This window comes from Trachypithecus francoisi, unplaced genomic scaffold (genome assembly GCF_009764315.1).
Source record: "Trachypithecus francoisi isolate TF-2019V2 unplaced genomic scaffold, Tfra_2.0 Lachesis_group10, whole genome shotgun sequence".
NCBI classification, from domain to species: Eukaryota; Metazoa; Chordata; class Mammalia; order Primates; family Cercopithecidae; genus Trachypithecus; species Trachypithecus francoisi.
In genome coordinates this window covers 67320230-67345311 of record NW_022681455.1, presented here as the reverse complement: position 1 = coordinate 67345311, position 25082 = coordinate 67320230, and the positions used below count along the sequence as shown (strand labels likewise).

At 38.8% G+C, this 25082-nt stretch overlaps 1 protein-coding gene across 9 annotated transcripts in view; it reads left to right on the top strand.

Moving 5' to 3' along the window:
- The window catches only part of COL9A1 (collagen type IX alpha 1 chain), a 178569-nt gene that overhangs the window by 105474 nt on the left and 48013 nt on the right, over nucleotides 1-25082 (top strand). For 4 of the 9 annotated variants that reach the window (XM_033217578.1, XM_033217577.1, XM_033217576.1 and 1 more), the window contains 13 exons: nucleotides 4130-4213; nucleotides 5032-5052; nucleotides 6796-6870; nucleotides 7202-7237; nucleotides 7368-7430; nucleotides 13821-13874; nucleotides 14514-14549; nucleotides 16447-16470; nucleotides 16827-16880; nucleotides 18167-18220; nucleotides 18877-18909; nucleotides 19683-19739; nucleotides 21723-21776. In XM_033217578.1, coding sequence (XP_033073469.1) covers nucleotides 4130-4213; nucleotides 5032-5052; nucleotides 6796-6870; nucleotides 7202-7237; nucleotides 7368-7430; nucleotides 13821-13874; nucleotides 14514-14549; nucleotides 16447-16470; nucleotides 16827-16880; nucleotides 18167-18220; nucleotides 18877-18909; nucleotides 19683-19739; nucleotides 21723-21776 — 645 coding nt within the window. Of the gene's footprint in view, nucleotides 1-2378; nucleotides 2532-4129; nucleotides 4214-4598; nucleotides 4970-5031; nucleotides 5053-6795; nucleotides 6871-7201; nucleotides 7238-7367; nucleotides 7431-13820; nucleotides 13875-14513; nucleotides 14550-16446; nucleotides 16471-16826; nucleotides 16881-18166; nucleotides 18221-18876; nucleotides 18910-19682; nucleotides 19740-21722; nucleotides 21777-25082 lie in introns of those variants that run through there. The other 5 variants (XM_033217583.1, XM_033217581.1, XM_033217585.1 and 2 more) reach the window with 5 other exon arrangements.

The window sequence follows — 25082 nt, the reverse complement described above, 5'->3', positions numbered from 1 at the left end:
GTTCAACACATAGGTTCATCTGGGAATAGAACTCTGGGAATTGTCAACATACATATGGTATTGAAAGTCAGGAAATCACCAAGAGACAAGTGTAATAGAGAAGTCCAAGAACTGAGTCCTGAAATATCTCTAAATGAAAACATTTAGAGATTGCTGAGATGAGGGACATTTGTCAAAAGAGAGTAAGAAGGAGCAATCAGTAATATAGGAGAGGACCAGGAGATTGTGGTGCCCTGAAAGTCAAGGGAAAATAGTATTTCAAAAAGGATAGAATAAGAAACTGACTCATATGCTGTAGACAGGTCAAATAGTTGACCATTGGATTTAGAAATCAAAGAGAGTGATCTTGAGAAAAGACCCATTGGAGTGTTGGGAGTGAAAGCCCAACTGGAATGGATTCAAGAGAAAATGAGAAGAATTGGAGGCAATAGTTATAGACATCTCTTTTGAATTTTGCATAAAGAGGAACTGAGGATGGCAGCTGAAGGGGTATGTAAAATGTGGGGAGGATTTTTTTTTTTTAATCTGACAGATAACTCAGGATGCCTCATCATAGCTCAGAGTGTAACACTTCTTGTTGCTTTACTGCAGTAGCCTCCTTCTGCCTCAAAGGCTTAGGCATTGATGACCAAATGAATTTCCTCAAAACGCCCTTCTAAATCAAGGAAGCTCTCCCTATCCCTATCTTTTGCAAAAAAAAAAAAAAATCTTTTAATGACAATAATAATCTACCAAATAATATTTAAATTCCTTAGCCCTGAAGTCAAGGTGAAAAAAAAATCTGATGTCTACTCTACCCCAGCAAATTTGGTCTCTTCTCCATATACCACTTCCTACCCTTGGGACTTGTTGTAACCCCTCTGTGTAAACCCTGATCTTTACCCTCCATGTTTCTGCTTATAATAACAGAAGTGGGGCTTCAGGGCCCCACTCATATATGTGCATGTGCATATATGCACATGTTATATGATCCCTTCATTGATGACCTGAGCCAGAAAAATACTTCTGTCATCTCCACTGCTATAGTATTTATCATCAAAACATTTTATGCTTAGATACTGCCTTACATGCTAGACAGTTTTGTGTCTTTCATGGTGTCTATCCCAAAGCACATGAATGTGCTATATGAAAATATGTTGAATAAATAAATAAGCATGCCTCAGGTCTGCTAACTCCAAGTCTACTGCTTTCTCCTTTCACGATTCTGCTGTAGTCTTTGGTATGATCCAGTGTTGAGTTAAATATGAGTGCTGCCTACATCCCTAGCACTATGTCTGGAACAGCATGGTTTAGTCTACATAGAATTAGGAAATTTTCTAATTTTGAGGCAGCTGAGAGCCTCCTGCTCAGTAATCAGGAAGCTTCACTTGGAGGAGGTCTTTTATGATGGTACTAACAAACATTTGGTCATAAACTGAAAGGAAAGATGAGATCTGAGAATACAAGTGTTCCTTTAAATCTTTGTTGTCACTGAAGACAAAAGCTTAATGAAACATCTGTCCTATTAAAGAGCTAGTTTTTTTGGTGTTTTATAGTTGTAAAATTTAATCATAATTCAGTTTGCAAAAATCAAACCTTGTGCCAATCTCATTAACATTGAGCCAAGTTTCATAGTCATTAGCATTTTCTCTCAGGAGGAAAAGATAGTTGTCTGCAGTTAGTTTTTGTTTAGTTCTTATGAAGGGCTTAAATACCTTATTAATCTTTCTTAACAACCTGGCAAAATAAGTAGAAATCATTAACCGTGGTAAAAGAACAGAGAGTTGGGGCCAAAATTCCTTGCTTAAATGTGTTGTCAGCTGACCATTATTGTAACCTTGAGGATTAAATTATACCTTTACATTGTCCTATAGAAAATAATTGAATAGGCCAGATGTGGTGGCTCACACCTATAATCCCAGCACTTTGGGAGGCCACAGCGGGTGGATCAAGATGTCAAGAGATCGAGTCCATCTTGGCCAACATGGTGAATTCCTCTCTCTACTAAAAATACAAAAATTAGCTGGATGTGGTGGCACGCTCCTGTAGTCCCAGCTACTCAGAAGGCTGAGGCAGAAGAATCGCCTGAACTCAGGAGGTGGAGGTTGTAGTGAGCCAAGATTGTGCCACTGCACTCCAACCTGGTGACAGAGCAAGACTTCATCTTAAAAAAAAAAAAAAAGAAAAGAAAATAATTGAATAACATTTTGTGTTGAGAAGGATGGCTTTTGCTAGGGCATTTTATGTTCTGTTTAGTAGATTTAAAACAAACTTATATATTTATTTACTTGTATTTTTCTTGTCCTGCAAATTATAAACCCAGTGTGGAGAGGGGAATATATTTGGTTTCACTAAAATGTTTCCTTGGTGTTTGAGTTCTATTGTGACATCATAAATGTTGACTAAAGGACTAAATTAGTTGTAAGCACCACTGCACTCACACCAGCCAAAAGGACTAAATGATTCAAAGAGAAGAATGATTCCAGGTACGAAAATGAGAAATGTGTGAAAATCAGCATTTTACATGTATAACGAAAGTGACTTTTACCAAGGTACTCTGCCAATCTTCCTTCAAAATAATTAGCATGCAAATTGGAATTCATATTTCATGCCAAAAAATGGTTGTTGTATAGATGATTATTAGTGCGTAGGTGGTGTTTATGTGGATGCGCAGATGTGTTCAGAAACTCTTGATCTATGTGGCACTCTGAACAACCCAGCCTGTATGCACAGATGAATTACATTTCATTTCCTCATTATCCTGTGCCACAACTGCAGCTCGCATATTTAAACAGGTATACCAGTTTATCCAGAGAGAATTACATATTTGAGAAAACAGTTTAATGAATTACTTCACATTTGCAATAAGTAACTTTAATGAACTATCTAAACAACAGGTATAAGTTTTCTGGTTAGCCAAAACTTCCTTTTGTTAATCTTTCCCTTCCTCTGTGGATAGGAAGGAAAGACTTCATTCTTCATTGTCTCCCCAATTTTGATCTTCTGTCCAGTGATCTGAACTCTGGATGATTCCAAAACAGTGAACAAAAAGCATGTAATTTCACTCTAGATTTAGGGGCTCTAGAATCCATTTGGCAGGTGGGATGACATGGAAATCTCTACTGCACGAAAGAAAAGAAGTAATGCTTAGATTTAGGACCTGGACGGTTACCCAGACATTTGATAACATCAATGACAAAGAAATATTGATCCAATTTGAAATGCCTAGCCAGAAAGCTCCTTAATTAAGAGATGCCAGCATGGTGCATGGCTATAGGCTTCCTATGGGATATGACATTTTAATTTTTTTGCCTTGTTACCTGAGGATCTTTTCAGATTCAGACCTGGCAACACTTTCCTAGCTCGGTTTCCTGTTACCCTCTTTTTTATCCTGTAACACCTGCTAACAATGTAAGAAGTTATCAGGACACATTTGGATTTCAAGTGTCTAGAAATTTACATCTCTTCAACCAATGAATAAGATTATATAAAATTAAATATTTTAAATCTTTTTCTCCTGAGTCTTATATTTCCTTCTCACTACCTTCATTTTCAGTCCTTAAATTTCCATTTTAAGCTGTGATCACTCCATGGAGAGTATCTTCTCCAGTGTGCAAATTTTTTCCAAGACTACATCTTTTTTCTTCTACTTGTCCTTCTGATTGCCGCTTTTTTTTTCTGTCTGTCTTTAAGCTCCTGTCTAAAATCTTAGAGCATATATTCCCTGTAGAGTTCAATAGCCCTGGGTTTCAACCCAGACTCTGACACTTATTGGTTTGTGACTTGGACAGTTTCTGTTCTCTCTGAATCTCATTTTAATAGAATCTACTTCTTGAGATTGTCATCAGAGCAGAAATAGAAAGTCAGTGCTGGTGGTCTATTTCCAGGCTAGGGGTATGCTGAAATAATTCAAAGCTAAAGACATCTATACCTAATAATCAGAGAAACTTGTGAAAGGCTTCCAACCCATTTTCATTAGAAAACTCATATTCAAGGAAAAGCAAGAGTCCTGGTCCAGTGTGCTCAACTAGTTCTAGTTGATTTCCAATTATTTAACAATTAGACCGCAGGTACAAACTTATCTCTCTCTTGAATGACCAGCTTCAGTCATCCAGAAAACCTTACCTGACTGTCTACTACCTTTCTCCAGTTTGAACTTCAATGGATGCTGATCCATTGTGACCCCCTGCGGCCCAGGAGAGAAACTTGCCATGAGCTGCCAGCCAGAATAACGGTGAGTCCCCTGACTACCTGCAAAGGCCACTTCTACCCAGCTCAACCCTCTCCACCTCACCACTTTCCTATCTTGCCACCTCCCCAGCACCCCTCCTCCCCACTCCCTTTCCCTAAGAGAGCCTGTGCTTTGCTGTACTGACTAGAGAAATATTAGGGAAGCACAGGTCATACTTTCGACCTGGTGAATAGAAACCACCTGCAGCCTGGCAGGTAGAAACCACCTGCGGGTGTGTAGTTCTCCCTTTGGCGGCTTATAAACCCTCCTCCCTCACTCTCAAACATATCCAAGACCACTTGAGGTCTACTGGGCAACACTGGCATAGGCCACCCGGGAAGGCTCCGAGGACAGCAAGAAGATGCACTGGGGTGGATGGGATGGAGGCGGAGCTGAGTGTTCAGGCCTTGCCTGTGCGGCGGCAGGGAAGGGGTTAAGGGCGACTGTTGTCATTCTATCCGTCCTCCCCTGCCCCCTAGCTCTCCTCCAATCCCAGGACCCTCTCCGGGGCCATTCATAAACAGGGGGAACGTGCGCCTCCCGGGCCTGTACACCTTGGCAACCGCTACTCCCGGGGGTGCTTTTTCTGCAGGGACGAAGTGCCACCTATGCTAGTGGCGGGTCTGGAAGCCTAGAGGGGAAGCAGGCTGCAGAGCCGGGCCAAGGGATTAGCGGAGGGCGGCGGGCATGGCCAGGACTGCGCGGGACCGCGGGGCCCTGGGGCTGCTGCTGTCAGGGCTCTGCTTGTGCGCGGCTCAAGTAAGTTGCGAGCGAGTTTGAGGGGTGCTTTTCTCACTTTCTCCCCATCTTTTCTTCTCCAGCCCAGCCAGACCACCGACGAGGTAAGTTGGGGACAGGAAGTGTTTGCATTTTTCAAGCGCACAAGAGGACAGCTGGGGGCGCAGCGGTCGGGGGAGCTATGAGGAAGGCGCGGAGTATCCCCAGGGCTCTTAGACCCGCGCTTCCTCCAGCCTCGAGCACCTGCTGCGAGTCCTATCGAAGTCCAGAGCCGGCCGGGCGCGGTGGCTCAAGCCTGTAATCCCAGCACTTTGGGAGGCCGAGACGGGCGGATCATGAGGTCAAGAGATCGAGACCATCCTGGCTAACACGGTCTCTACTAAAAAATACAAAACTAGCCGGGCGAGGTGGCGGGCGCCTGTAGTCCCAGCTACTTGGGAGGCTGAGGCAGGAGAATGGCGTGAACCCGAGAGGCGGAGCTTGCAGTGAGTTGAGATCTGGCCACTGTACTCCAGCCTGGGTGACAGAGCGAGACTCCGTCTCAAAAAAAAAAAAAAAAAAAAACGAAGTCCAGAGCCCTAGATGACCCCTGGTCTAGGAAGGGGGCTCCTCCCCACCTGGATCCTCCCCTCTGCAGGTTCTGGCGCTGAAGGTAATAGGTGACTCGAGACCGAGGTTTAATTCTTAGCCTGTTATTGCTTCTTACTTCCCCCACCTCACCCCTCCCCCGCCCCACCTCCTGGTCACTGTCAAGAGCAGGCCTTGCTGGAAAAGGCGGGAATCCAGGCAGGCTCCCTCTCCCGCTCCTCCAGCCCACGGTAGCTGCGCTAAACCCCGAGTCCTGCTAGCGGTGCAGGCGGCTCCAGGATGGAACCGGGTGGCCCTGGCTGCCATCAGCATTTCAGCAGTTTCCCAAAGCCTGCAGCGCCTCCCGCCTCCTGCGCGGGGGAGGACCTGGCGGGGGCGCATAAGCCCAGCTGAGGTTTGAGGTTTCACTTACAAAGACTCCATTGTAACCTGTTTGGTCGTTGGAGTTTAGAAAAACAAAGTTTTCCTTGATGAAAGAGTCTTTCTTCTTTTTCTTTTTTTAATTCAGAAGGGTAAAAAAAAAAAAAGCCCCACATTCCCTAAGCAACACGTTTATGCTATTTTAGACGCCAGTATACCTTCTAGCACCATCGAAACGTAGCTGTTTGCAAGCGATAAAAGGGATCACGTCCTAGGGTCAGTCTGAAATTTGGTGTAATTTTGAAGCGAGATGCAAAGACCTAATTCAAGGAACTCAGGGAGTGTCACTGCAGGTAAAACTGAAATGAGACCAGGCACTGGTCTCAATGCTCCCCTGCCCTAATCCTCCCAAATCTTTTCCTCAAGCATACCCCCCCCTCCCCATTCTACTGGACAAAGATCCTGGTGTGGAGTCTCTGTTCTTGGCTGTTCCATTCTGGCCAAAACACTGACCTGCAATGACTGATAAATCGAAGTATCGAATGAGCCCCATTTTCATTTTTGAATCCTTTTGAGGATAAAAAGGCGTTAGACCCTCCCTTTTCCACAACTCCTCCTGGGTTTCATGCACTCTGCGGAGGTGAGATCCAGTGAAGCCTCCCCCAACCTTGAGGGCGTCAATCCTGCTCTAGCTCCACAGTTTAGCTCATTAGAGTATGGCGGAGACCAAAGCTGCGCTTGCTTGGAGATCTGAGACATTCTTGTGTTGGGTTTCAAAAACCCGGCCTCCTCTGGAAGGTATCTTTTACCCGATGGAGGCGGGGGCTTCAGGGCACCGCGCTCAGTTGCTCCCTGTTGCCCGATGTGTTCCACTAACCTATGTCTGCTATTTTTGCCAGAGAGGTCCCCCGGGCGAGCAGGGTCCTCCAGGGCCTCCGGGCCCCCCTGGAGTTCCGGGCATAGACGGCATCGACGTAAGTTTCTATCTCCAGGCCACCTCTGTTCCCCGGTCCTGCCCTTTCCTATTCTTTTCCCAGGGCTCCTGTAGGTTTTTAGAGAGGACCGGGGTCTCCCCTTCCTGCCACCCCACTTAAAGGCAGGATCGGACATGGGCGAGATTTGGGGGTTGAATCCTAGGAGCCCGGGGATTTTTGGAGGGAGAGGTGTCCCTGTTGGTCATGAACCTCTACGTTTGACCCTTACACCATCCCCATCCGTGTAGTGAGCTCTCCTGGGATTGTCCCAGTGGGGTCCCCAGCCTATCCCGCTCATAGACAGCTCTCTCTTTTTCTCTTACCCCTCCAGGGTGACCGAGGTCCTAAGGGCCCCCCAGGCCCCCCGGTAAGTTGATTGGAGCACATAGTGCTCCACTTCCTTCCTTTAGACGTGTTTTGCAGCCTCCTGTGTCTGAAGGGTCTCAACTTTGCACCTTTTTTCTCTCCTGTCCCCGCACCCCTCTCCCCCTGCTCAGGGTCCTGCAGGTGAAGCAGGAAAGCCAGGAGCTCCAGGCAAGCCTGGCACACCTGGCGCTGATGTGAGTAGGCGAGTGCTGGGAGGGCGCCCAGCCTGGGATGTGTGGTGGGTATGCATAAGTGTGTGTGTGTGTGTGTGTGTGTGTGTGTGTGTGTGTGAGAGAGAGAGAGAGAGAGAGAGAGAGAGAGAGAGAGAGAGAAAGAGAAAGAGAGAGAGGGAATGTGCTGTGGCTCTAAACTTGGCCTCCTGCCAGCGCCTGACTGATCGAGGAGCTGGCAGCTTTTGCAAAAGCACTTGTGAAGGTGAGGATACCTCTCTCTAGGAGACGTTGGCATTTCCTCCTCTTAGAAAACAGCAGCGGATACCGGCTGCCTGTCTCTAACCGTGACCTCACAGTGCACATTGTGAACTCTCAGCCCCACTGCGGGCAGAGCGGGTACGGATGGCAGTAGATTGTACTGGCCTCGGCTTACCTGCTGTGAGTCCGCTGGCAGGCTCCTGGAAGCTAGCCTTCGCCCTTGCTCTTTCATTGGCACTCCCTGCATTAATTTAGGAAAAGAGCCTTCAGGTAGGCAAAGGGCCAGAGCACCCCTAAATCCCAAGGAATGTGAAAAAGAAAGATGCACTTGAAGTGAGTGGGGATGTGCGGGGGGATGGGGCCGGCAGGAAAACCCGTATCATCAGATAAGAAACTAAAAAAAAAAAAAAAAAAAACTAGTTTTGAATTTAGAAATTCAAAACTAGCTTTTCCTCTTTCCATGGAGTTTTCCTGGCTGGCATTACTGGCAGAAATGAGCTGGCTAGGATTGCATGGAACTAGTAAGCTTTCTCCAGTTTACCCACATCTCCATCAAATGCTGAGTTATACGGTAAACCTAGCACTAAATAATACTTCTTCACAGTCAAATGACTTCAGGATTCTCAGCCTCTTTCCATGCATTCTAACAATGTGTAATGAGGACCCATTACAGACCAGTCCTTGACTTTGTCCCTGGAATACAAAATGAAGTAAGAAATGGCGTCCGTTCTTAGAGAGCACCATGGTGCATCACTCAAGTTATTCTCCAAGTTACCACTTTATGTGTTTTCCAAAAACTAAAGACTTTTCCAAATGAAAGAAAGCACCTGAAAACCTATAATTATGATTTCCAAGAATTTTTTACTACAGTTTGACAGATCCTTCATTTTGAAAGAAAAATAAATAACTGGATTTTTACTGTTATTAAGGTGTGCTTTCTTTGTCAGGATTCCCAAAATGAAGGTGTCTGTTTATACTGTGTCTATACTATTTAGTGTTTTTTTTTTTTTTTTGAGATGAAGTTTTGCTCTTGTCGCCCAAGCTGGAGTGCAATGGTAGCTGGGATTACAGGTGCCCTCCGCCATGCCCAGCTAATTTTTGTATTTTTAGTAGAGACAGGGTTTCACCACATAGTATTTTAGGAAATGGATCTTGGTTTACATTTCAAAGCCCCTAGTTTGAACTTTCTGTGTATGCAAATTAGCAGTACAGGAGGCACCCAAGGACTAATATTTGGATAGTAAAAACTAAATCTCAAAAGAGTGTTTGTATAATGTAATATGAACTGAAATAATATAACTTGTTGGCAGTCAAACTCTTTAGAACATTGATAATTACTTGAAATTGTCATACCATAATAAAAAGAGTCTGATAAATGCAAGGCTACTGAACAAGCTGGTAGCCTAATGTAGCTTGAATTTATTTCTATATTCCTTTGAAATTTCAATCAGCCTTTAGTCTTGGATGAAAAGAAAATTTCTGACTAAATTAAAAAAATTATTTTGGTAAATAAAATATTTATTTTGTATTTCAAAAATTTATTTTGGTAATTGAAGCGTAAATGGGTCATCTGAATGCTTGTCTTGCTATTAAGCTGCAATATAATGTCAGACAGAAAGTTAGACTTATCTTTCCCCCAATTCAGTAGTGGTTTTGTAGCTTGCTCAACAAATTCTTCTCTTTACCTTATACCATGGTGTCATAAAGACAATCCTTGGTTTTGCTTATAAAGTAATTTCCCCACTCTAACAGAAATTTTGGATAAACAAATGAAAGTGCTGTGAAATTTTTAGAAGTACAACATAGAAAACAATTTCAAGTAACTTTGTCTTTATTTGCAGAACCACAGTGCAGCACAAACCAGATTTCAAATATTAAAAGACATAAAAGAATAAGCTGTCTTAAATTATTGAACTTTGACCTCAGGGAGAAAATGATGAGCTCATTTAGTCTGCTGAGACAGGAGAGGAAAGCAAAAGAGGAAGAGAGAAAAAGGGAGGAAAAAGGAAATCCATGTATGTGCCAGTATTTTAGGCATTTTCTAGATCTCAGGGAAAGATTAACTGTACTATTTGCATTTACATGAACTTTTTCCTCAAGCACTGCCACAAATATTTCTCTTAACCCACAATAACCTGGAAAGTAGATTGGTCTAATATTACTTTCCATAGATAAGGAAACTGAATAATTATGAAGACAAGTGGCTTCCTCAGAGAACTAGAGTTATTTAGTAGCTAAGATAGCAAAATAGTCCAGATGTCTTGATTTTTAGACTCCTCAGGCAATTCTGCCTCATGCAAATACAAGTGACGTTCTTAATAGATGAGAGAGAATAGCAAGAATAGAGAGAAAAGTGATAGTGAATTTTTAGTACCTAAGTCACCGATCAAGAAGAATGATATGGATAATAACAGCCATTTGTAATTGATATTTTGTGATTATTTATAAATATTGGTATGTTTTATATTCCCTGACTTTTGAATTGAAGCCACATGAGACATCTGGAAGTGAAAAGTTTTCTTATTTCACTCTTTGACTGATTTGACATTAAAAAAATCTTTTATTCTAATTGAGAATGGACATCTTTGAGAATAATGAAACACAGTAACTGGATCAGAATTTGCTATTTGTTTTTCCTTGGCCTCAGGGGAGCTAAGTAAGTAGGAGACCTTCAACAGTCCTTTCTTGGTAAATGAACCTGAGTGTGCTGGTAGGACTTTAAACCTCGAATCATTTCGTCTTCTGCTCTTTGGGTCATTACAAGGCTTATTTTTTGATAATGTTAAAAAATGGTTAATTGGATGATGGTTGAAAGGATCAGAAAGGAACCCTGTTCAGTGTTCATTATCCTATGTTGAATGGATTTTTGGCAGAAAATGTAAATGAGTCATAGCAGTCATGCTTGTAGAAGTATGCCTTGAGTCCTACCAGCTGAGCTGTCAGAATGCTGGAAGGAAATCTCCATTGAGGACTGGTATTCTCTGCCAAACAGTAACATGAAGTTCAGAACACAGTCAGCTTCAATATTATCATATATAGAAGTTTGTCTGTATGAACATTCATATGAAGGCACTTTTTTCTGCTTCTGGTAATGTTTTCTTCTTTTATTTCTTTGAAATAAGAATTAGGAGGTCTTATTGCAAACTGGATTTTGAGAATTATGTATGTGTTATGTGTATGGTCTGTGTATTTCAACTCAAATCTGCCCTTTTTTCAGGTTAAGTTGATTTTTTTTTTTTTTTTTTTTTGGCGTATGGACAGACAAAATTAGATAAGACAGAACTTGGTTCTAAACTTAGGACAGCTGTGCTGTTGTCAGCAATTATATTAATGGAGATTTTATTGATTGATTGATTGATTGATTGAGATGGAGTCTTGCTTTGTCGCCTAGGCTGAAGTGGAGTGGCGCGATCTCGGCTCACTGCAACTTCCGCCTCCCGGGTTCATGTCATTCTCCTGCCTCAGCCTCCCAAGTAGCTGGGACTACAGGTGCCAGTCACCATGCCCGGCTAGTTTTTTTTTTTTTTTTGTATTTTTAGTAGAGATGGGGTTTCCCCGTGTTAGCCAGGATGGTCTCGATCTCCTGACCTCATTTGGCCTCCCAAAGTGCAGGGATTACAGGCATGAGCCACCACACCCGGCCTAATAGAGATATTTTTATATGTACTATTTGTTGTGACATACTCAGAGAGACCTTTAAAAACAGTGTTTTATTCTTTCTTATACCATCTATTTGAGATAAGCAGAAGAGAAATTAGAATAAAGTATAAGAATTATAGCTAAACTGTGATAATTTTTACAGGCAGAGGTTACAGGTCCTTTGTATTCTCTGAATGTATGCAACTATTATCTGTGGCAAATACTTTATAACTAGAATTGTGAGTTATTAAGAAATTATTCTGAAAGATCAGTGTAAGTGCAAATATTCAGTCATCAAAGAAATGTGATGAGGACAGGAAATACAGTGCTATGGTTAATACCTAGATTTTGGTTTGTTTGTTTGTAGGACCTTTTCTCCATGAGGAACAGCATCTAGAACACTGTGCAGTTAGGGACCTTGCCCATGATTCCACAGCTGCCAAGTGGTAGGATCAGGATTTGAGCTGAATACAAAGACGATGTGGAGGAATAAGTGTAATATCCTTCCACTTGGAAGGCCTCCTTAAACTTATTGCATGCAGTAATCATGTCGTGAGTGGTTAGACGCCAGGGCAACATGTTAGGACTGTAATGGACATGTGATTCTTGTCCTCATGGAGCTTATGGTTTTCTGCATAGTTATTTCATAACATGTGTCACTGTAACATCTGACACCAGAATCCATTTTCAACTTAGTTCAGAGAACTTTCCAGTGATTGACATAGTTTAGCATGTCTTATGGAGGATATTTTTAATACGAAATAACCTGAAGACAGCTTCCAGGTTATCCAATTATTTACTTGGTTCTGCTTTATAGTAACTGTCCTCCAATCTTGTCAGTTATTCCAGTCACAGGTTGAAGAATGTTAGTTGATTGTGTGATTATGAAAGTTGACCAGAATTGGTCTTTGGAGGGTTTAATGCAGTAACTGAGAGTTAGAGGTTCAATTCGTTAAATATACCCAGAGGTTTATAAAATTTAAACGCTATATGTGCGTGCAGAGAGCGTCCTGGATGTATGGTTTGTTTGTGAAATGCCAAAGCAAACATTTCATTACCATAGGTGCTTAGCAATTAATAATGTTGAGGTTTGTTCCCAAATTACAGTGCTGTAATTAGACTAGGGCTCTTGAAAATCAAAGGCAGTCTGTCAGAAGTTCTTTTGTGTGTGTTTAATATTTTTCTTCTTTGGTAAATTTCCAGTAATTAACATTTTCAACTCATTTTTTTCTACTTGCTTTGATTCACTCTGTGACATTGTTAGGAAAATTAATTAATGTAGAGAAATGTAAAAATGGTAGCCAGTGAACTAGTTTTCTATATGAATGATGTGAAGAAATTTTATGGATGTTTATTTGGACCATGACAGACTAAATATGAATTTTGGTCATCCATTTTTAAGTACGGCTTTCATATTTTTCAAGAGATCCCTCTCTCAATTAATATTGTTCGGGTCTTCTTCAAAATCTTGATAATAGAAAGGGTTTATAAGATACTTATATAGGCATGTATGTATATGTACACACATATATATCATGTTTATCTTTAGGAAGGTATAATTTCAAGATTACACTGTAAATGACAGCATCCGAAAGTGTCAAAGAGCAAAGAAAAAAATTAAAAGTAGAAATGTATCTTTACCAAATGTGGAAATTCTTGTATACACGTGATATTATCATTCTTTAATACATGTTTTATGTTGAGGATGATGATAAAGTAAGTACTAGTAGGGAAAATGAGAATGTTTAGAATATATATTTAATAACTGCTTTAGTATCAAATATGATAATTATAAATGTGATTTATAATAATAGGCTTAAATTTTACATACCGAGTGGCATACATGAACGTATATACTTAATTATAGCTATTTTTACTAAGAAAAATAATGTAGAAACATGTATGCTTTCAAATGTTTCTACTTTAAGAATTAATATTCTTTGATAAGCAATTGTCATTGCTAGAAGATGGCTAGGGGGCTTTTAGTGGCTATAACGCAATAATGAGATTGTTTCTGTTTAATTCCTATTGAGGAAATATTGTATTGACTTCCAAGACATTGTCATAATGTAGACAGAGATTTTTGTCCTGTAGAGAGATACATAGTATTTTTGTTTCATAAATGAAGTAAAGGAGGTAAATAAACCTGAGTAAATGACAGAACCAAGACCTACCAGTCTTAGCTGTTACAGCATTGTAATTGCTATGTTGCAGTTTTTTTTTCAAAGCAGGGACAAAAAACACTAAATTATTGAACCCTGTGATAAACAATGCAATTAGCAAGAAGTTAGGAATATGATACAACTTATCAAGAAGAAATAACCACAACAGGCAGACCTTGTGTTAATCTTTACTTTTGAGTAAGACTATAGTAAGATTATTTTGTTACAAATATTTGCATCATGCATATGTAACCATCCTGTAGATGATTAATAAATAAAATGAAAGTTTTCTACTTAGTGGTTTGCCTAAGGATGTTATGATAGTTCTAACATCATTGTCTTGCTCTGTTAGGGATTAACAGGACCTGATGGATCCCCTGGCTCTGTTGGGCCAAAGGGACAAAAAGTAAGTTAGCCATCTGGTATTAATTGCTGGTACGAAAATGCTGAAGTATATTTTTATTGTAGTGTTTGCAAGCCAACTAACATTAAGTTATGAAGCATCTAAAATGCACTTGTTCAACTATAATTGTGTTTAAAAACACTATGATGTGGAATACTATGCAGCCATAAAAAGGAATAAGATCATGTCCTTTGCAGGGACATGGATGGAGCTGGAAGCCATTATTTTCAGCAAACTAATGCAGAACAGAAAACCAAATACTGCATGTTCTCACTTATAAGTGGGAGCTGAATAAAAAGAATGCATGGACACATGGAGGGGAACAACACACACAGGGACCTGTCAGAAAATAGAGGGTGGGTGGAGGGAGAGCATCAGGAAGAATAGCCAATGGATGCTGGGCTTAATACCTGGGTGATGGGGTTGATCTGTGCAGCAAACCACCATGATACCTGTTTACCTATGTAACAAACCTGCATATCCTGTACATGTACCCCTGAACATAAAATAAAAGTTGGAAATTAAAAAAAAAATAAAAACACCATAATGGGGTGTTTTAATGCTTTCAATATTTATGCAGTTTTCATGATTACATATTCATGTTATGAAAGGTCAGTACAATGAAACTATTTTTGTTTTTAGGGAGAACCTGGTGTACCTGGATCTCGTGGATTTCCAGTAAGTAAAAGTAAAGGTACAGAATTGAAAATTTCCTATCTTTAGGTCAAATTCTGCCATTGTGAAATCTTTAGATGCAGTTTTCTGCATAATATCCATGACAAATAAGTTGATGACATCTGGTATGGTAAGCATTCCTACTGTGAGTGGAAAAATTTTAGAGGAGTTTGAATGTACAGTAGAAAATATCTATTCTATTTGTAGGTGGTATTTTCCAGTAGACAATTCCCTCTTTACCTGCAATGATAGAAAATACTTCTTGCGTAACAAGAGCAAATTTAAGTATTCAATGTTTAGACTATGGTATCACACCACATTCTTCACAACTGGTTTTATCTCTAAGGAAATATCAACTAAACAGATATTATCACTTGCCTGATTCCTTGACTAGTCTTTTTCTATATTTGCACAGTGTGGCAGGTTTGTGTTATTTGTATATATAAGAGGACTAAGTTCTTAGGCTGCTTTTCCTATCTACTGTGCTCTTTGTTCCACTTTTACTCTTGTCATTAATCTGTATTTTTTCTTCTGTTTTCCTATTTGTGCTATTTTCTTTACCATATTTCAGCATGTCATCTTTTCTGTTATAAGCCTATTTTCAGAAGTGAACAGCTTGTTGGCCTTTCTGCCATATTTTTCAACTCAGCTCTTAATCTCAACATCTTACAGAGATGCCTTTTTTGTTTAGTGAAATTTGTTGAACATCTAGGTTTCTGATAATGAAATAACTTATTGATAACTTTGGTGTTTTCAAGCATAACACTTATTTCCTGAATTGGCCTATGTATTAAAGTGTTCAAACTGGAGTCATTTTTCCAGCAATGCCTTTTAAAATCCCACCAATTATTAAAACTTACTGACCATGTGAAGTTCTTGCTTGTTTTGCCTGCCCAACTAATTAGAAATAATAATATCATTATCAGCGCATTGAATCCATGGGATGCTTGGTATACGCATATTTTAGAAAAGCAAGTCTGGAGTGAAAAGCTAACATCAATATCATATCACAGACAGCTGTGAATAAAAGCTATTCTAGCCAAAGTAGGAGAGAAAAGAATAATGAGAAATCCCAAGGGGAAAAAATTGAACTTGGAAATTAAAGAGAGAGAACAGAGATCTAGGCGGCTGATATTCAGTTTTAATTTCAACAAGCATATTATTAGGTTTTGTTATATGCTAGGCCCTGTGCTAGGAGTTGGGGCTAGGAAGATGAATAAGATGTGGTTCAATCCTTGATTGTTTGGTGTTGCTAAAGAGATATAAATGTAAATAATAAAATAGAATGACTAGCTTAAAAATCAAATATAACATATTAAATTAGCATCCATTGTAGGTTACTTCAGGAGTGACACCATTTTATTTTCAATATCTACTGGATTTAGTGTCTGAAAATATAGCCTAACCTTTTGAAAGGGAGGTGTGTTTCTGACCCTTTTTTGTCCCTGCTTCTCTGTGCTGAAAGTTTGTTTGGGGAACTTCTAAACATAATTTATTGTAGATTGTAGAACTAGAATGCTTTTAATGTAGGTTTCCTATAAAACGCTACAAATGAATAAAATCTGTAAACTCTCCTGTTGTGATGCACCTCTTTGGGACTTACGGTAAGTTCTCCTGAGGGCAAGCATGGAAGGCTTCTTTACTTTGATTTCCTTAAAAAAAAATTTGGAAAAATCCCACTTAGCGTAGACATCAAAGGAAAGTTTGAGTAGCTGAAATAAGCTTCTGCTTCCTTTAGAAGCAGAGCCATGTTTGCTTTTCTTTATTCAGTGCTTTCTTTAGAATGAGCATCATTTTTAGTAATAGAGTTTATGGTTTATTTTAGCTGAGTTATGTCTACATTCATATTTATACTAAGTATAAACATCATGCTATAAACATTTTTATTGTACTCTTTTAGGGCCGTGGTATTCCTGGACCCCCTGTAAGTATCACTTCATCATTTATTTTTACACAGTCTATAAAAATGTCCTATTTCTCAAATCCCCACCTTATTCTCCTACTAACAGTCTACTCAGTGGTGTTTATAGTGTTCTACCTACAAGATCTTAGGTGGTTACTAAGGATAATACCCTTATTCTGCTAAACCAAGCGTTTATTAATTTAGGAAATTTCTGCTTTATCTTAAATAATTGAAGTTTGATCAAATGAGTGATTGTGTCATTGGAAACCAAAGCTAATACAGAAATGTAATTCTATTATTTATCATATTTGATATCATGTATGATAGATTGTAAAAATATTCATAAATGACCATTTGCTTTGATTTGTTGCCTTCAGGGTCCTCCTGGGACAGCAGGACTCCCTGGAGAGCTTGGCCGTGTGGGACCTGTTGTGAGTACCATAATGCACTTTGATAGACCTTTGCTGATTTAATAGAAGATGTTACCTGGGAAAGCAAATTACCCTAACTGTACATTTCCACTTGCGAACCAAAACATGGCAGATGAATTTTATTCCAGTTTTTAATATTGGTGTGGACCAGGAAAAATAATATTTTTTGCAAAGTGATTTTAATTTTTTCCTAAATTTTTCAGCTAAACTCTTCTTCCCAACTTCCAGATTGTCAAGTAAGAGAGTGTCGTCCTCATTTTACAGACTCTCAGCCAGGACTGGAGTCTAGTGGCTTTTGTATTAGGCTCTCTGCATGAAATAAAAGTGAATAGCCTAAAATTATTACCATGTGTATTTATGTTAGGATCATTAAGTTATAATTCAGCCAACAAAATTTAACTTTTAACATTAAAGAGCTGGACTTCATAAAAAATGTCTCATATAAAATGCTTCATATTGATATTAAGTAAACATTTCAAAAACGTTGACATAGTGATGTTATGTGAAGGTGGGTAATTGTAAACTCACTGTGGGAAGGGGCCATGTATCATATATCTTGTTTGTTCCTCTACAGGTGCTCATTGTTTGCAAATTTATTTAGTGAACAAATGAATGAATATGAAATGATTGTAAAGTTAAAATAATTGTGAGGTACTTCCGACTTTTTATGGCAGAACATCAAGAAGGAAAATGTGCCAAGAGTAAACACTGGATGTTAAGAGTAATTGGAACCCATTTTCATCCAAACGGTTTACTTCGATGTAGCTTTCTTTGATTTTCTGACCCATTGCAACGGATGCAGTGACAGACCAAGTGATAGATTGTGGGTGAACAGCACTAGCAAGAGTCAGGCACTGCAGCGATTAACTTCCATTTCACAGCTTCAGACTGAGTGCAAGCCTTCTTTTGCACTGGTTAGCAAGATGACACTAGCCGTATAGGTTGCTCTGGGTCCTCTGTAAATCAACTAGAAAAATAAGTAGTGTTTCCAATTTGTTTTCAGAGTAGATCAAATGTTCGTCCTATAGAGAAGAATTGGCTTTGCTTTTTCCCCTAGCCTCTCTCTGACTTGTTTTATTACCTCGGTGAGACTGGAATGCCTTTATTATTCTCATTTTGTAGAACTAATTGGATTATGGGCCACCCATCGATTTTGGTGGCAGGTCTATGCATGGCTGAGCTCGGTGGGGGTTTCCAGTAATACCATTCTCTCATGCCTCACTGTTTTTATGTACTGTGTTTTGACACATGTATAACCACTGTGTCACAATTTTCAAATAACTTAGGGTGACCCTGGGAGAAGAGGACGACCTGGCCCCCCTGGCCCCCCAGGACCCAGTGTAAGTTATTTGCAGCTTGAATTTCTCTTTGTGTCTGAGAGTCAGGGTTGAAAAAAATCTAAGAACCCAAAATGGAAGCTCCTATTAATTGAGTCATTGCCCCAAATTTCCAAAATGGCTATCAAATTTTTCCTGCACTCAGGGCATGAGTCTTTTTAGGGCAAGAAGTAGAGGAATCACAATAATTTAAAAGGTGGTTTTTACAGGGCATATCTTACTCATTACTTTTGAAGTCTTTTGACAGTTGTGATGTCTCAAATGCTCAAAACTTAGATACATAAAGGAAGCATTTTCAAATGAACTAGTTTTTACAAAGGTTTTCATAGTAAGAAAAATTTAAAGAATAGGAGATTAAATAGAAGATAATTCGTATTTTTATTTGTAATTCAGAGTTCCCCACATTTTCTATTTTGCCTCTTATTTCATTTCCCTTCAATGCCTTCCCAAAATAATCTACTGCAATTCATGACTCTCCAAAGAGAACATGCCCATGAGTCAGGATTTTAGAATATTAGCATATTATCTGCTCCTATTTGTTTCTTACATTTTATTAAACAAATATATTTTATATTCTTGCCTGATGAGCTTTGTATTATTAGTATGTTTGAATTCATTATTTAATTGTATTCTGAACCTTAATATTTTATTTACTTTAGGGAACAATTGGCTTTCATGATGGAGATCCATTGGTAAGATGCTTTCCTTTGAACAAAATATAGTTTTAATTCAAAGGCCATATAGTCTGCAGATGAGTTTTCTTTAAAAGATCTCCCTGGAATATACTATGTGTCCGTGTTTTCCTTTCACTCAGATGGCAGAGCAGTCTGTAACACTGGTGGACTACTGGCTTGCATCTACTCAGACTAATAATTTTTCATTATAGATGTACCTTTGTTCTTCTATAATCTTTTTCCTTTATGACTAAGACATGCTTTTCACTAGAGCATCCAGGTTTTAAAGAGATAGAATTCAAATAACTTCCTCTAGGATTTGTTTTGCTCATAGATTAACAGTCTAATGATGGTGGTAATGTGCACTACATGCAATGTTGGCCCCTTTGATGGGAGACATGAACCTCAGGATGTGGCTAGTCTAGTGGAATGGGAAGGGGAAATGAATCCTGTCATGGTACAATAGGTTATCTGTAAACATATTTTCTTCAATAAATTAGATTTGAAATAAATGTTGCAAAATATTAACATTTATTAAATCTGGATGATAGATTCATGGAGGAGGGTATTATATTCTTTACACTTTTCTGTTAGTTAGAAATATTTCTGGCCTTAAATGTGAAATAATAATAATAAGAAGGAAAGGGGTGTTTAGAATTATTTAATGAATATTATTGCAATGGAGTTCTATAACTGGAATCCCTTAAAAAAAGACTTTGTCACAAAGCGGGAGTCCTAGTTTATGCACTCTATCTGTCTGTCTTTCTCTTTGTTCTCTCTCTCCCTGGCAGTGTCCCAATGCCTGTCCACCAGGTCGCTCAGGATATCCAGGCCTGCCAGGCATGAGGGTAAGAGAAAAACTTCCAGTATTTTAAGAGTATTATCCACAGATAAAATGGAGCCTTTACTTTAAGCATTAACCTTCCTGGTACAGAGACCTCACTTGGATCGATCAAGCAAGTAGTGCTTATTCAATCCTAGCAATTCCAGCTGCCCTTGACATGTATTCCTACCAAGACATGGATGTTTAATCATAGGATGGCTTTCTAGTTAAGGGAAGAAATACCAATAAAATGCATCAGATTGAGAGACTTTAGAACACCAAATTAAGATTCAGAAGTTTGCTTCCTGGCTGAGTGTAGTGGCTCATGCCTGTAATCCTATAACTTTGGTAGGCCAAGGTGGGAGGATTGCTTAAACCCGGGAGTTTGAGACCAGCCTGGACAACAGCGGGAGACCCCTGTCTCTACAGAAAATGAAAAATTAGCTAGGCATGGTGGCGTGCACTTGTGGTCCTGGCTACTCGGGAGGCTGAGGTGGGAGGATCACTTGAGCTTGAGAAGTCAAGGTTGCAATGAACTGTGATTGTGCCACTGCACTCCAGCCTGGGTGGTGGAGCGAGACCTTGTCTCAAAAAAAAAAAAAAAAAAGTGCTTCCTATTAAGGGAGATAGTGAGTGGTGGGGCAGTTGGAGGGGATTATGTACATAATGTATTTGAAAACTTTTAGTTAAAAAAAATTTGAAAAACTGCACAAAATAGTCAGGAAAAGAGACTTTCCAAAAGTATTTTTCTCTGTCTGCCATCATAATTACTTGAAAATTTTCCATACAAACAAATAAATACCAAATTCTGGGGATAAATAGCTTTCTCTCTCTCTAGTCTCTGAGTCTAAAGTGATTTTGAGACATTCCAGACCAATGGAGCTCTGCTGTGAACTGAAAGGCCCCAAGGCACTGATTTTCCATTAGGGTTTTTCTAAGGGTAGTTTTGGTGGGTTCCCTCAACTGCAGAAGATTCAGGCCTGGACAGGTGTCCTATTTTTCAAAAAGACTTCTTTGAGGGGTGAAAGTTCCGACAGTTTTCATTTTGGAATGCTTGTCTCACAGTTTTGTCTCCTGTTACTACCCAAAGCACACACATGCTTAGGACAGGTGGCCTGACAAGAAAAGACAGGGATCTTCTTCTCATGCAGTGCAGCTTTCACCCACTGCCCTTTATTGCTTTCCCTTTGCACTTAAACATTGTACACAGTAGGCTGGGTGCGGTGGCTCATGCCTGTAATCCCAGCACTTTAGGAGGCTGAGGCGGGAGGATCACCTGAGGTTGGGAGTTCGAGGCCAGCCTGACCAACATGGAGAAACCGTGTCTCTACTAAAAATACAAAATTAGCCAGGTATAGTGGTACACACCTGCAATCCCAGCTACTCAGGGGCTGAGGCAAGAGAATTGCTTGAACCCAGGAGGGGAGGTTGCGGTGAGCAGAGGTCATGCCATTGCACTCCAGCCTGGGCAACAAGAGCGAAGCTCCGTATCAAACAAACAAACAGTACACAGAAAGAGGCAGAAGGTTGTGCATCAGAGAAAGTCCACTTATACCAGCCCTTCCTCCACCACCAGGAAGGGGGTGGGAATGGAGGAGGCCGAAGGGTTTTCAGAGCAGCCTTCAGAGGGCAGGGGATAGCCAGCTGAGCTTGGTCAAGGCTGTCACTTCTGAAAGGTTAAGTTCCCAGCACTAGAGAAGACTTAATGCTCCTAACCCGTGTGAGGAAGTTGGAGAAACAGGGACTAGGAAATAACAGTTATCAATGAACTAGGTAATGAAGTGTCTGTTACTTTAGAGCAGTGTTTTTCTATTAAGTAAAACTGATATTAATTATATACGGCAGTCATGGTGCTGTTAAGGTCATTCAACGCACTGATTTTCTTTATGACATAACCCATTTCTTAGTAATACATTGGCACTGATTTAGGGAAGCAGGATCACTTTATGAGCCTTCTGATCACTTTCTGTACCAAACTCAGGACAATTATTTATTTTGCATTTGTTAGGGTCATAAAGGAGCTAAAGGAGAAATTGGTGAACCAGGAAGACAAGGACACAAGGTAAGGAGAATGGGTATTTAGTGGATAAATTGTGATTAGGAGTTATTGGTCACTTTCATTATAAGAAATTAGGAATTATAGGAAATAATGAACCACGATATTTTGCCCTTCTTTTTCAAATAATGGTTGATAAGTTCTAAGCAGATGCATCAATATTTGACTAAACATCGTATTCTAAAGTTGTTTATTTACAAAAAACACTTACAAATAAGGCACCAGACATTTTCATTTTTTCCTGTGTCACTGCCTTTTCTTTTCTTTTCAAATCAATCACACTCAGCTTTTTTCCTTGATGCTATGATAGTTCAACATTATTCAGATAGTTGTTCCACTTCGCCAGACAAAATTTTATGACATTTGTAAAATTTTATAAGTGTTGCTGAGACTAGCAAACAGAGAAGTTGGTAATTGGCTTATAGCTTCTCATCCCAAGTTCTGAAACAATTTATCTATTTATTTCTGACCTCATTTCAATATAACCTAGATTTTGAGTAAGTGGGAGGTTAGTAATAACTTATGTTATTATCTGGATAGAAATAGAATCCACAGCACAATTTGCATTGCAGCTGGCATGCCCTGCAGAAAAACCAAGGCTGGGATTTAAAGCAAGGTCACCTATTTGCCCTTTTTTTCATCCACTAGTGTAAGTCATCTTTAAGTATCTAAGAATTTGACTTCCTGCATAGTAGGTTTTGTCTCAGTAAATTTGATAATATTTTACAAAGTCAAGTTGTTCTTATTAATGCAGGTCCTCTTGACTTTGTTGACGATGTCCTTCTACCCCTTTATTGGGTAGTGACAGAAGACTAGTCTTTTCTTTGGAAGTCAAGAACTCAAGGGGCAATTTATCAATGTCTTCAGGCATTAATACGCTTGAACTTCTTAGCTAAAAATCAGTCTGTTAAATAGCCTCAAATAATCAGGATAAATAGACCAATTTTCTGTACCCTATTACAGTTTGGACATTTAGTTTTAAAGTCTTTTATTACATAGGCTGTGATAGTTAAGGCATTTTATTTATCTGAAATATAACAGCTGGGTTCCCAATATCAAATTGGAGAAAATAGGAAAAAAACCCGAATGCTTTGGAAATTTCTCTGTGTGATCATTCTTCCACTGAATCTTAAAAATTGTCATTAAAAGTTTTGACAAATATAAAGTACCTGCTATGTGCTACGGTTATTCTGAGCACTGGGGGCACGGAAGCCCCCCCCCCCCAAAAAAAAGAAGGTCCAAGCACAGGGGACTAAATTAAATATGTCATAGCCATATAATAATAGAGTACTGGTTAACTACAAAAAACAAGTGTGTACAAATATTAAATTACATCAAAAGATATTCATGAGGTATTCTATGCAGTAAAGCTGATGTAGTAGACTTCTGTTATTTTTGATGTTTGTATCCTTTTCTCCTTCTTTTGGTGATGCTTTCCTTTGGAGAACTTTCACTCCCCCATCCCACAGGATTTGAAGATGGAGCTGTTAATCCAGATGCCTTTGCACTTTTCACATGAAACTAGTCTTTTTAATATTTAAACAGGTTAATTATCTAGATTCTCAAATTTGGTTTGGTGTTCAGTGGAAAACCTACAATTTTTTTTGGCATGTCAAGTAATTGGCCAAAATTTACTTAGAAAGTTGTTGAAAATTTCTTTATTTTACATTTTAGTGTCACTTGAAAGTGTAAGTGATGTCTTTGAAATCACAATAGGATGGCCATAGCTCATTGCAGAATGAACCTTGAAAGGGTGAGCAGATAGACTGAACTGAAACTGAAAACAGAATGGTAAGAGCTTGGAGGCCGGAAGTTTGGATTCAAATTCACAAATTTGTCTTGAATTTTACCCTACAAATTAGTTAATGAAGATCTTAAAAACTGTTTATGAATATAGGAATGAATAGTAAAATTTCAATAATTAAATTAAATAATTCAATAATTAAAATGTGGTATTAGTAACATTATACAACATTATACAGGTCAATACTCATGCAAAAATCATAGCGAAATGATAATAAATTGCTACTCCTAAATTTGTCATTTAACTTCCAGATTATGGATTAGTTGTGTGGTTTTCACTTGTAGGTGAAATAATTCAAATATATGACTCCAAAGTTTATGGAGAATCTATGGAAAATATCCTGTACCTAGTAATGGAAAAATTGCAGTGGACATATCAATCACTGCTGTTTTGTATCTAGTTTTATATTTTTGTAGGGAAATAGAAGTAGCATTTAATTAGGCACATGTGATGATTATCCAGGCCAAGAACTAGCTAATTCTCTGGCTTTCCCATTGGAATTACCTCTTCCCACTGTCAGTCATAGATTCTGGTGAAATATAATCTGAATATAATTATGAGGCTAAAACCAATATGTATGACTCTCATAATTTGTTTAAAAAATCAAGATAAATGATTTCAATATTGTCAAGATTTTAACTCTTGCCATATTACTCTATTAATTTAATACAGTCCTAGTACAAAGCAAGTAGACTCTGTAAAGATCTGCCCAATGATTCTAAAGTTGATTTGGAAGAGTAAACATTTAGGAAATCTAAAAAGTAAGAGTAACTATAAATGAAAAATACAGATAAGGGAATTCTCCTTACCTGAGATTAAAATGTATTATAGAATTTCAGTAATTAACATGTTGTGGTATTGGCAACATCATATAGTAGATCGGCAGAGCAGAATCAAAGTCTAGAGCCAATAACAATATAGCATATGTTAAGGATGGATTTTGAAACCTGTGTGGAGAGAATCTATTATTGGAAGAGTGGCCAGTGAATAAGAAAAAAGAGAAAAGATTTCTGTTTTGTTTTACATCAAAACAAATTACTGATAATTAAAGATTTCTACGTAAGAAGTTACAACATTACTAGAGCAAAAATATAAATAAATGTATATTTTTGGAGTGGAAAAGGCTTTTCTATGAGTGACATTAAAGGTATAACCCACAAAAGAAATGGCTGATTTGCATTAAAATATTGTATATGGTGCAAAAATTATAATAAGAAAAGCTAAAATAAAAATCACGATAAAAAATATTGTAGTTTATGAAAAAATTTTCATAGTATAATTACATTTTTCTAATAATACATCCCCCCCATTTGACACACACTTGGAACGTAAATGAGTAACTTTTCTCTCTCTATCTCTCTGCCTTTTTCTGGGTATCTTTGTCTCTCTTCCTCCTTCCCCACTTTAGAAAAACTTTGAAAGGATAACATCTAAATGTTACCAGTATTTACAGTTAAATGGTTGTATTCAGGTGACTTTTTATATGTATACTTCTCCGTATTTTCTGA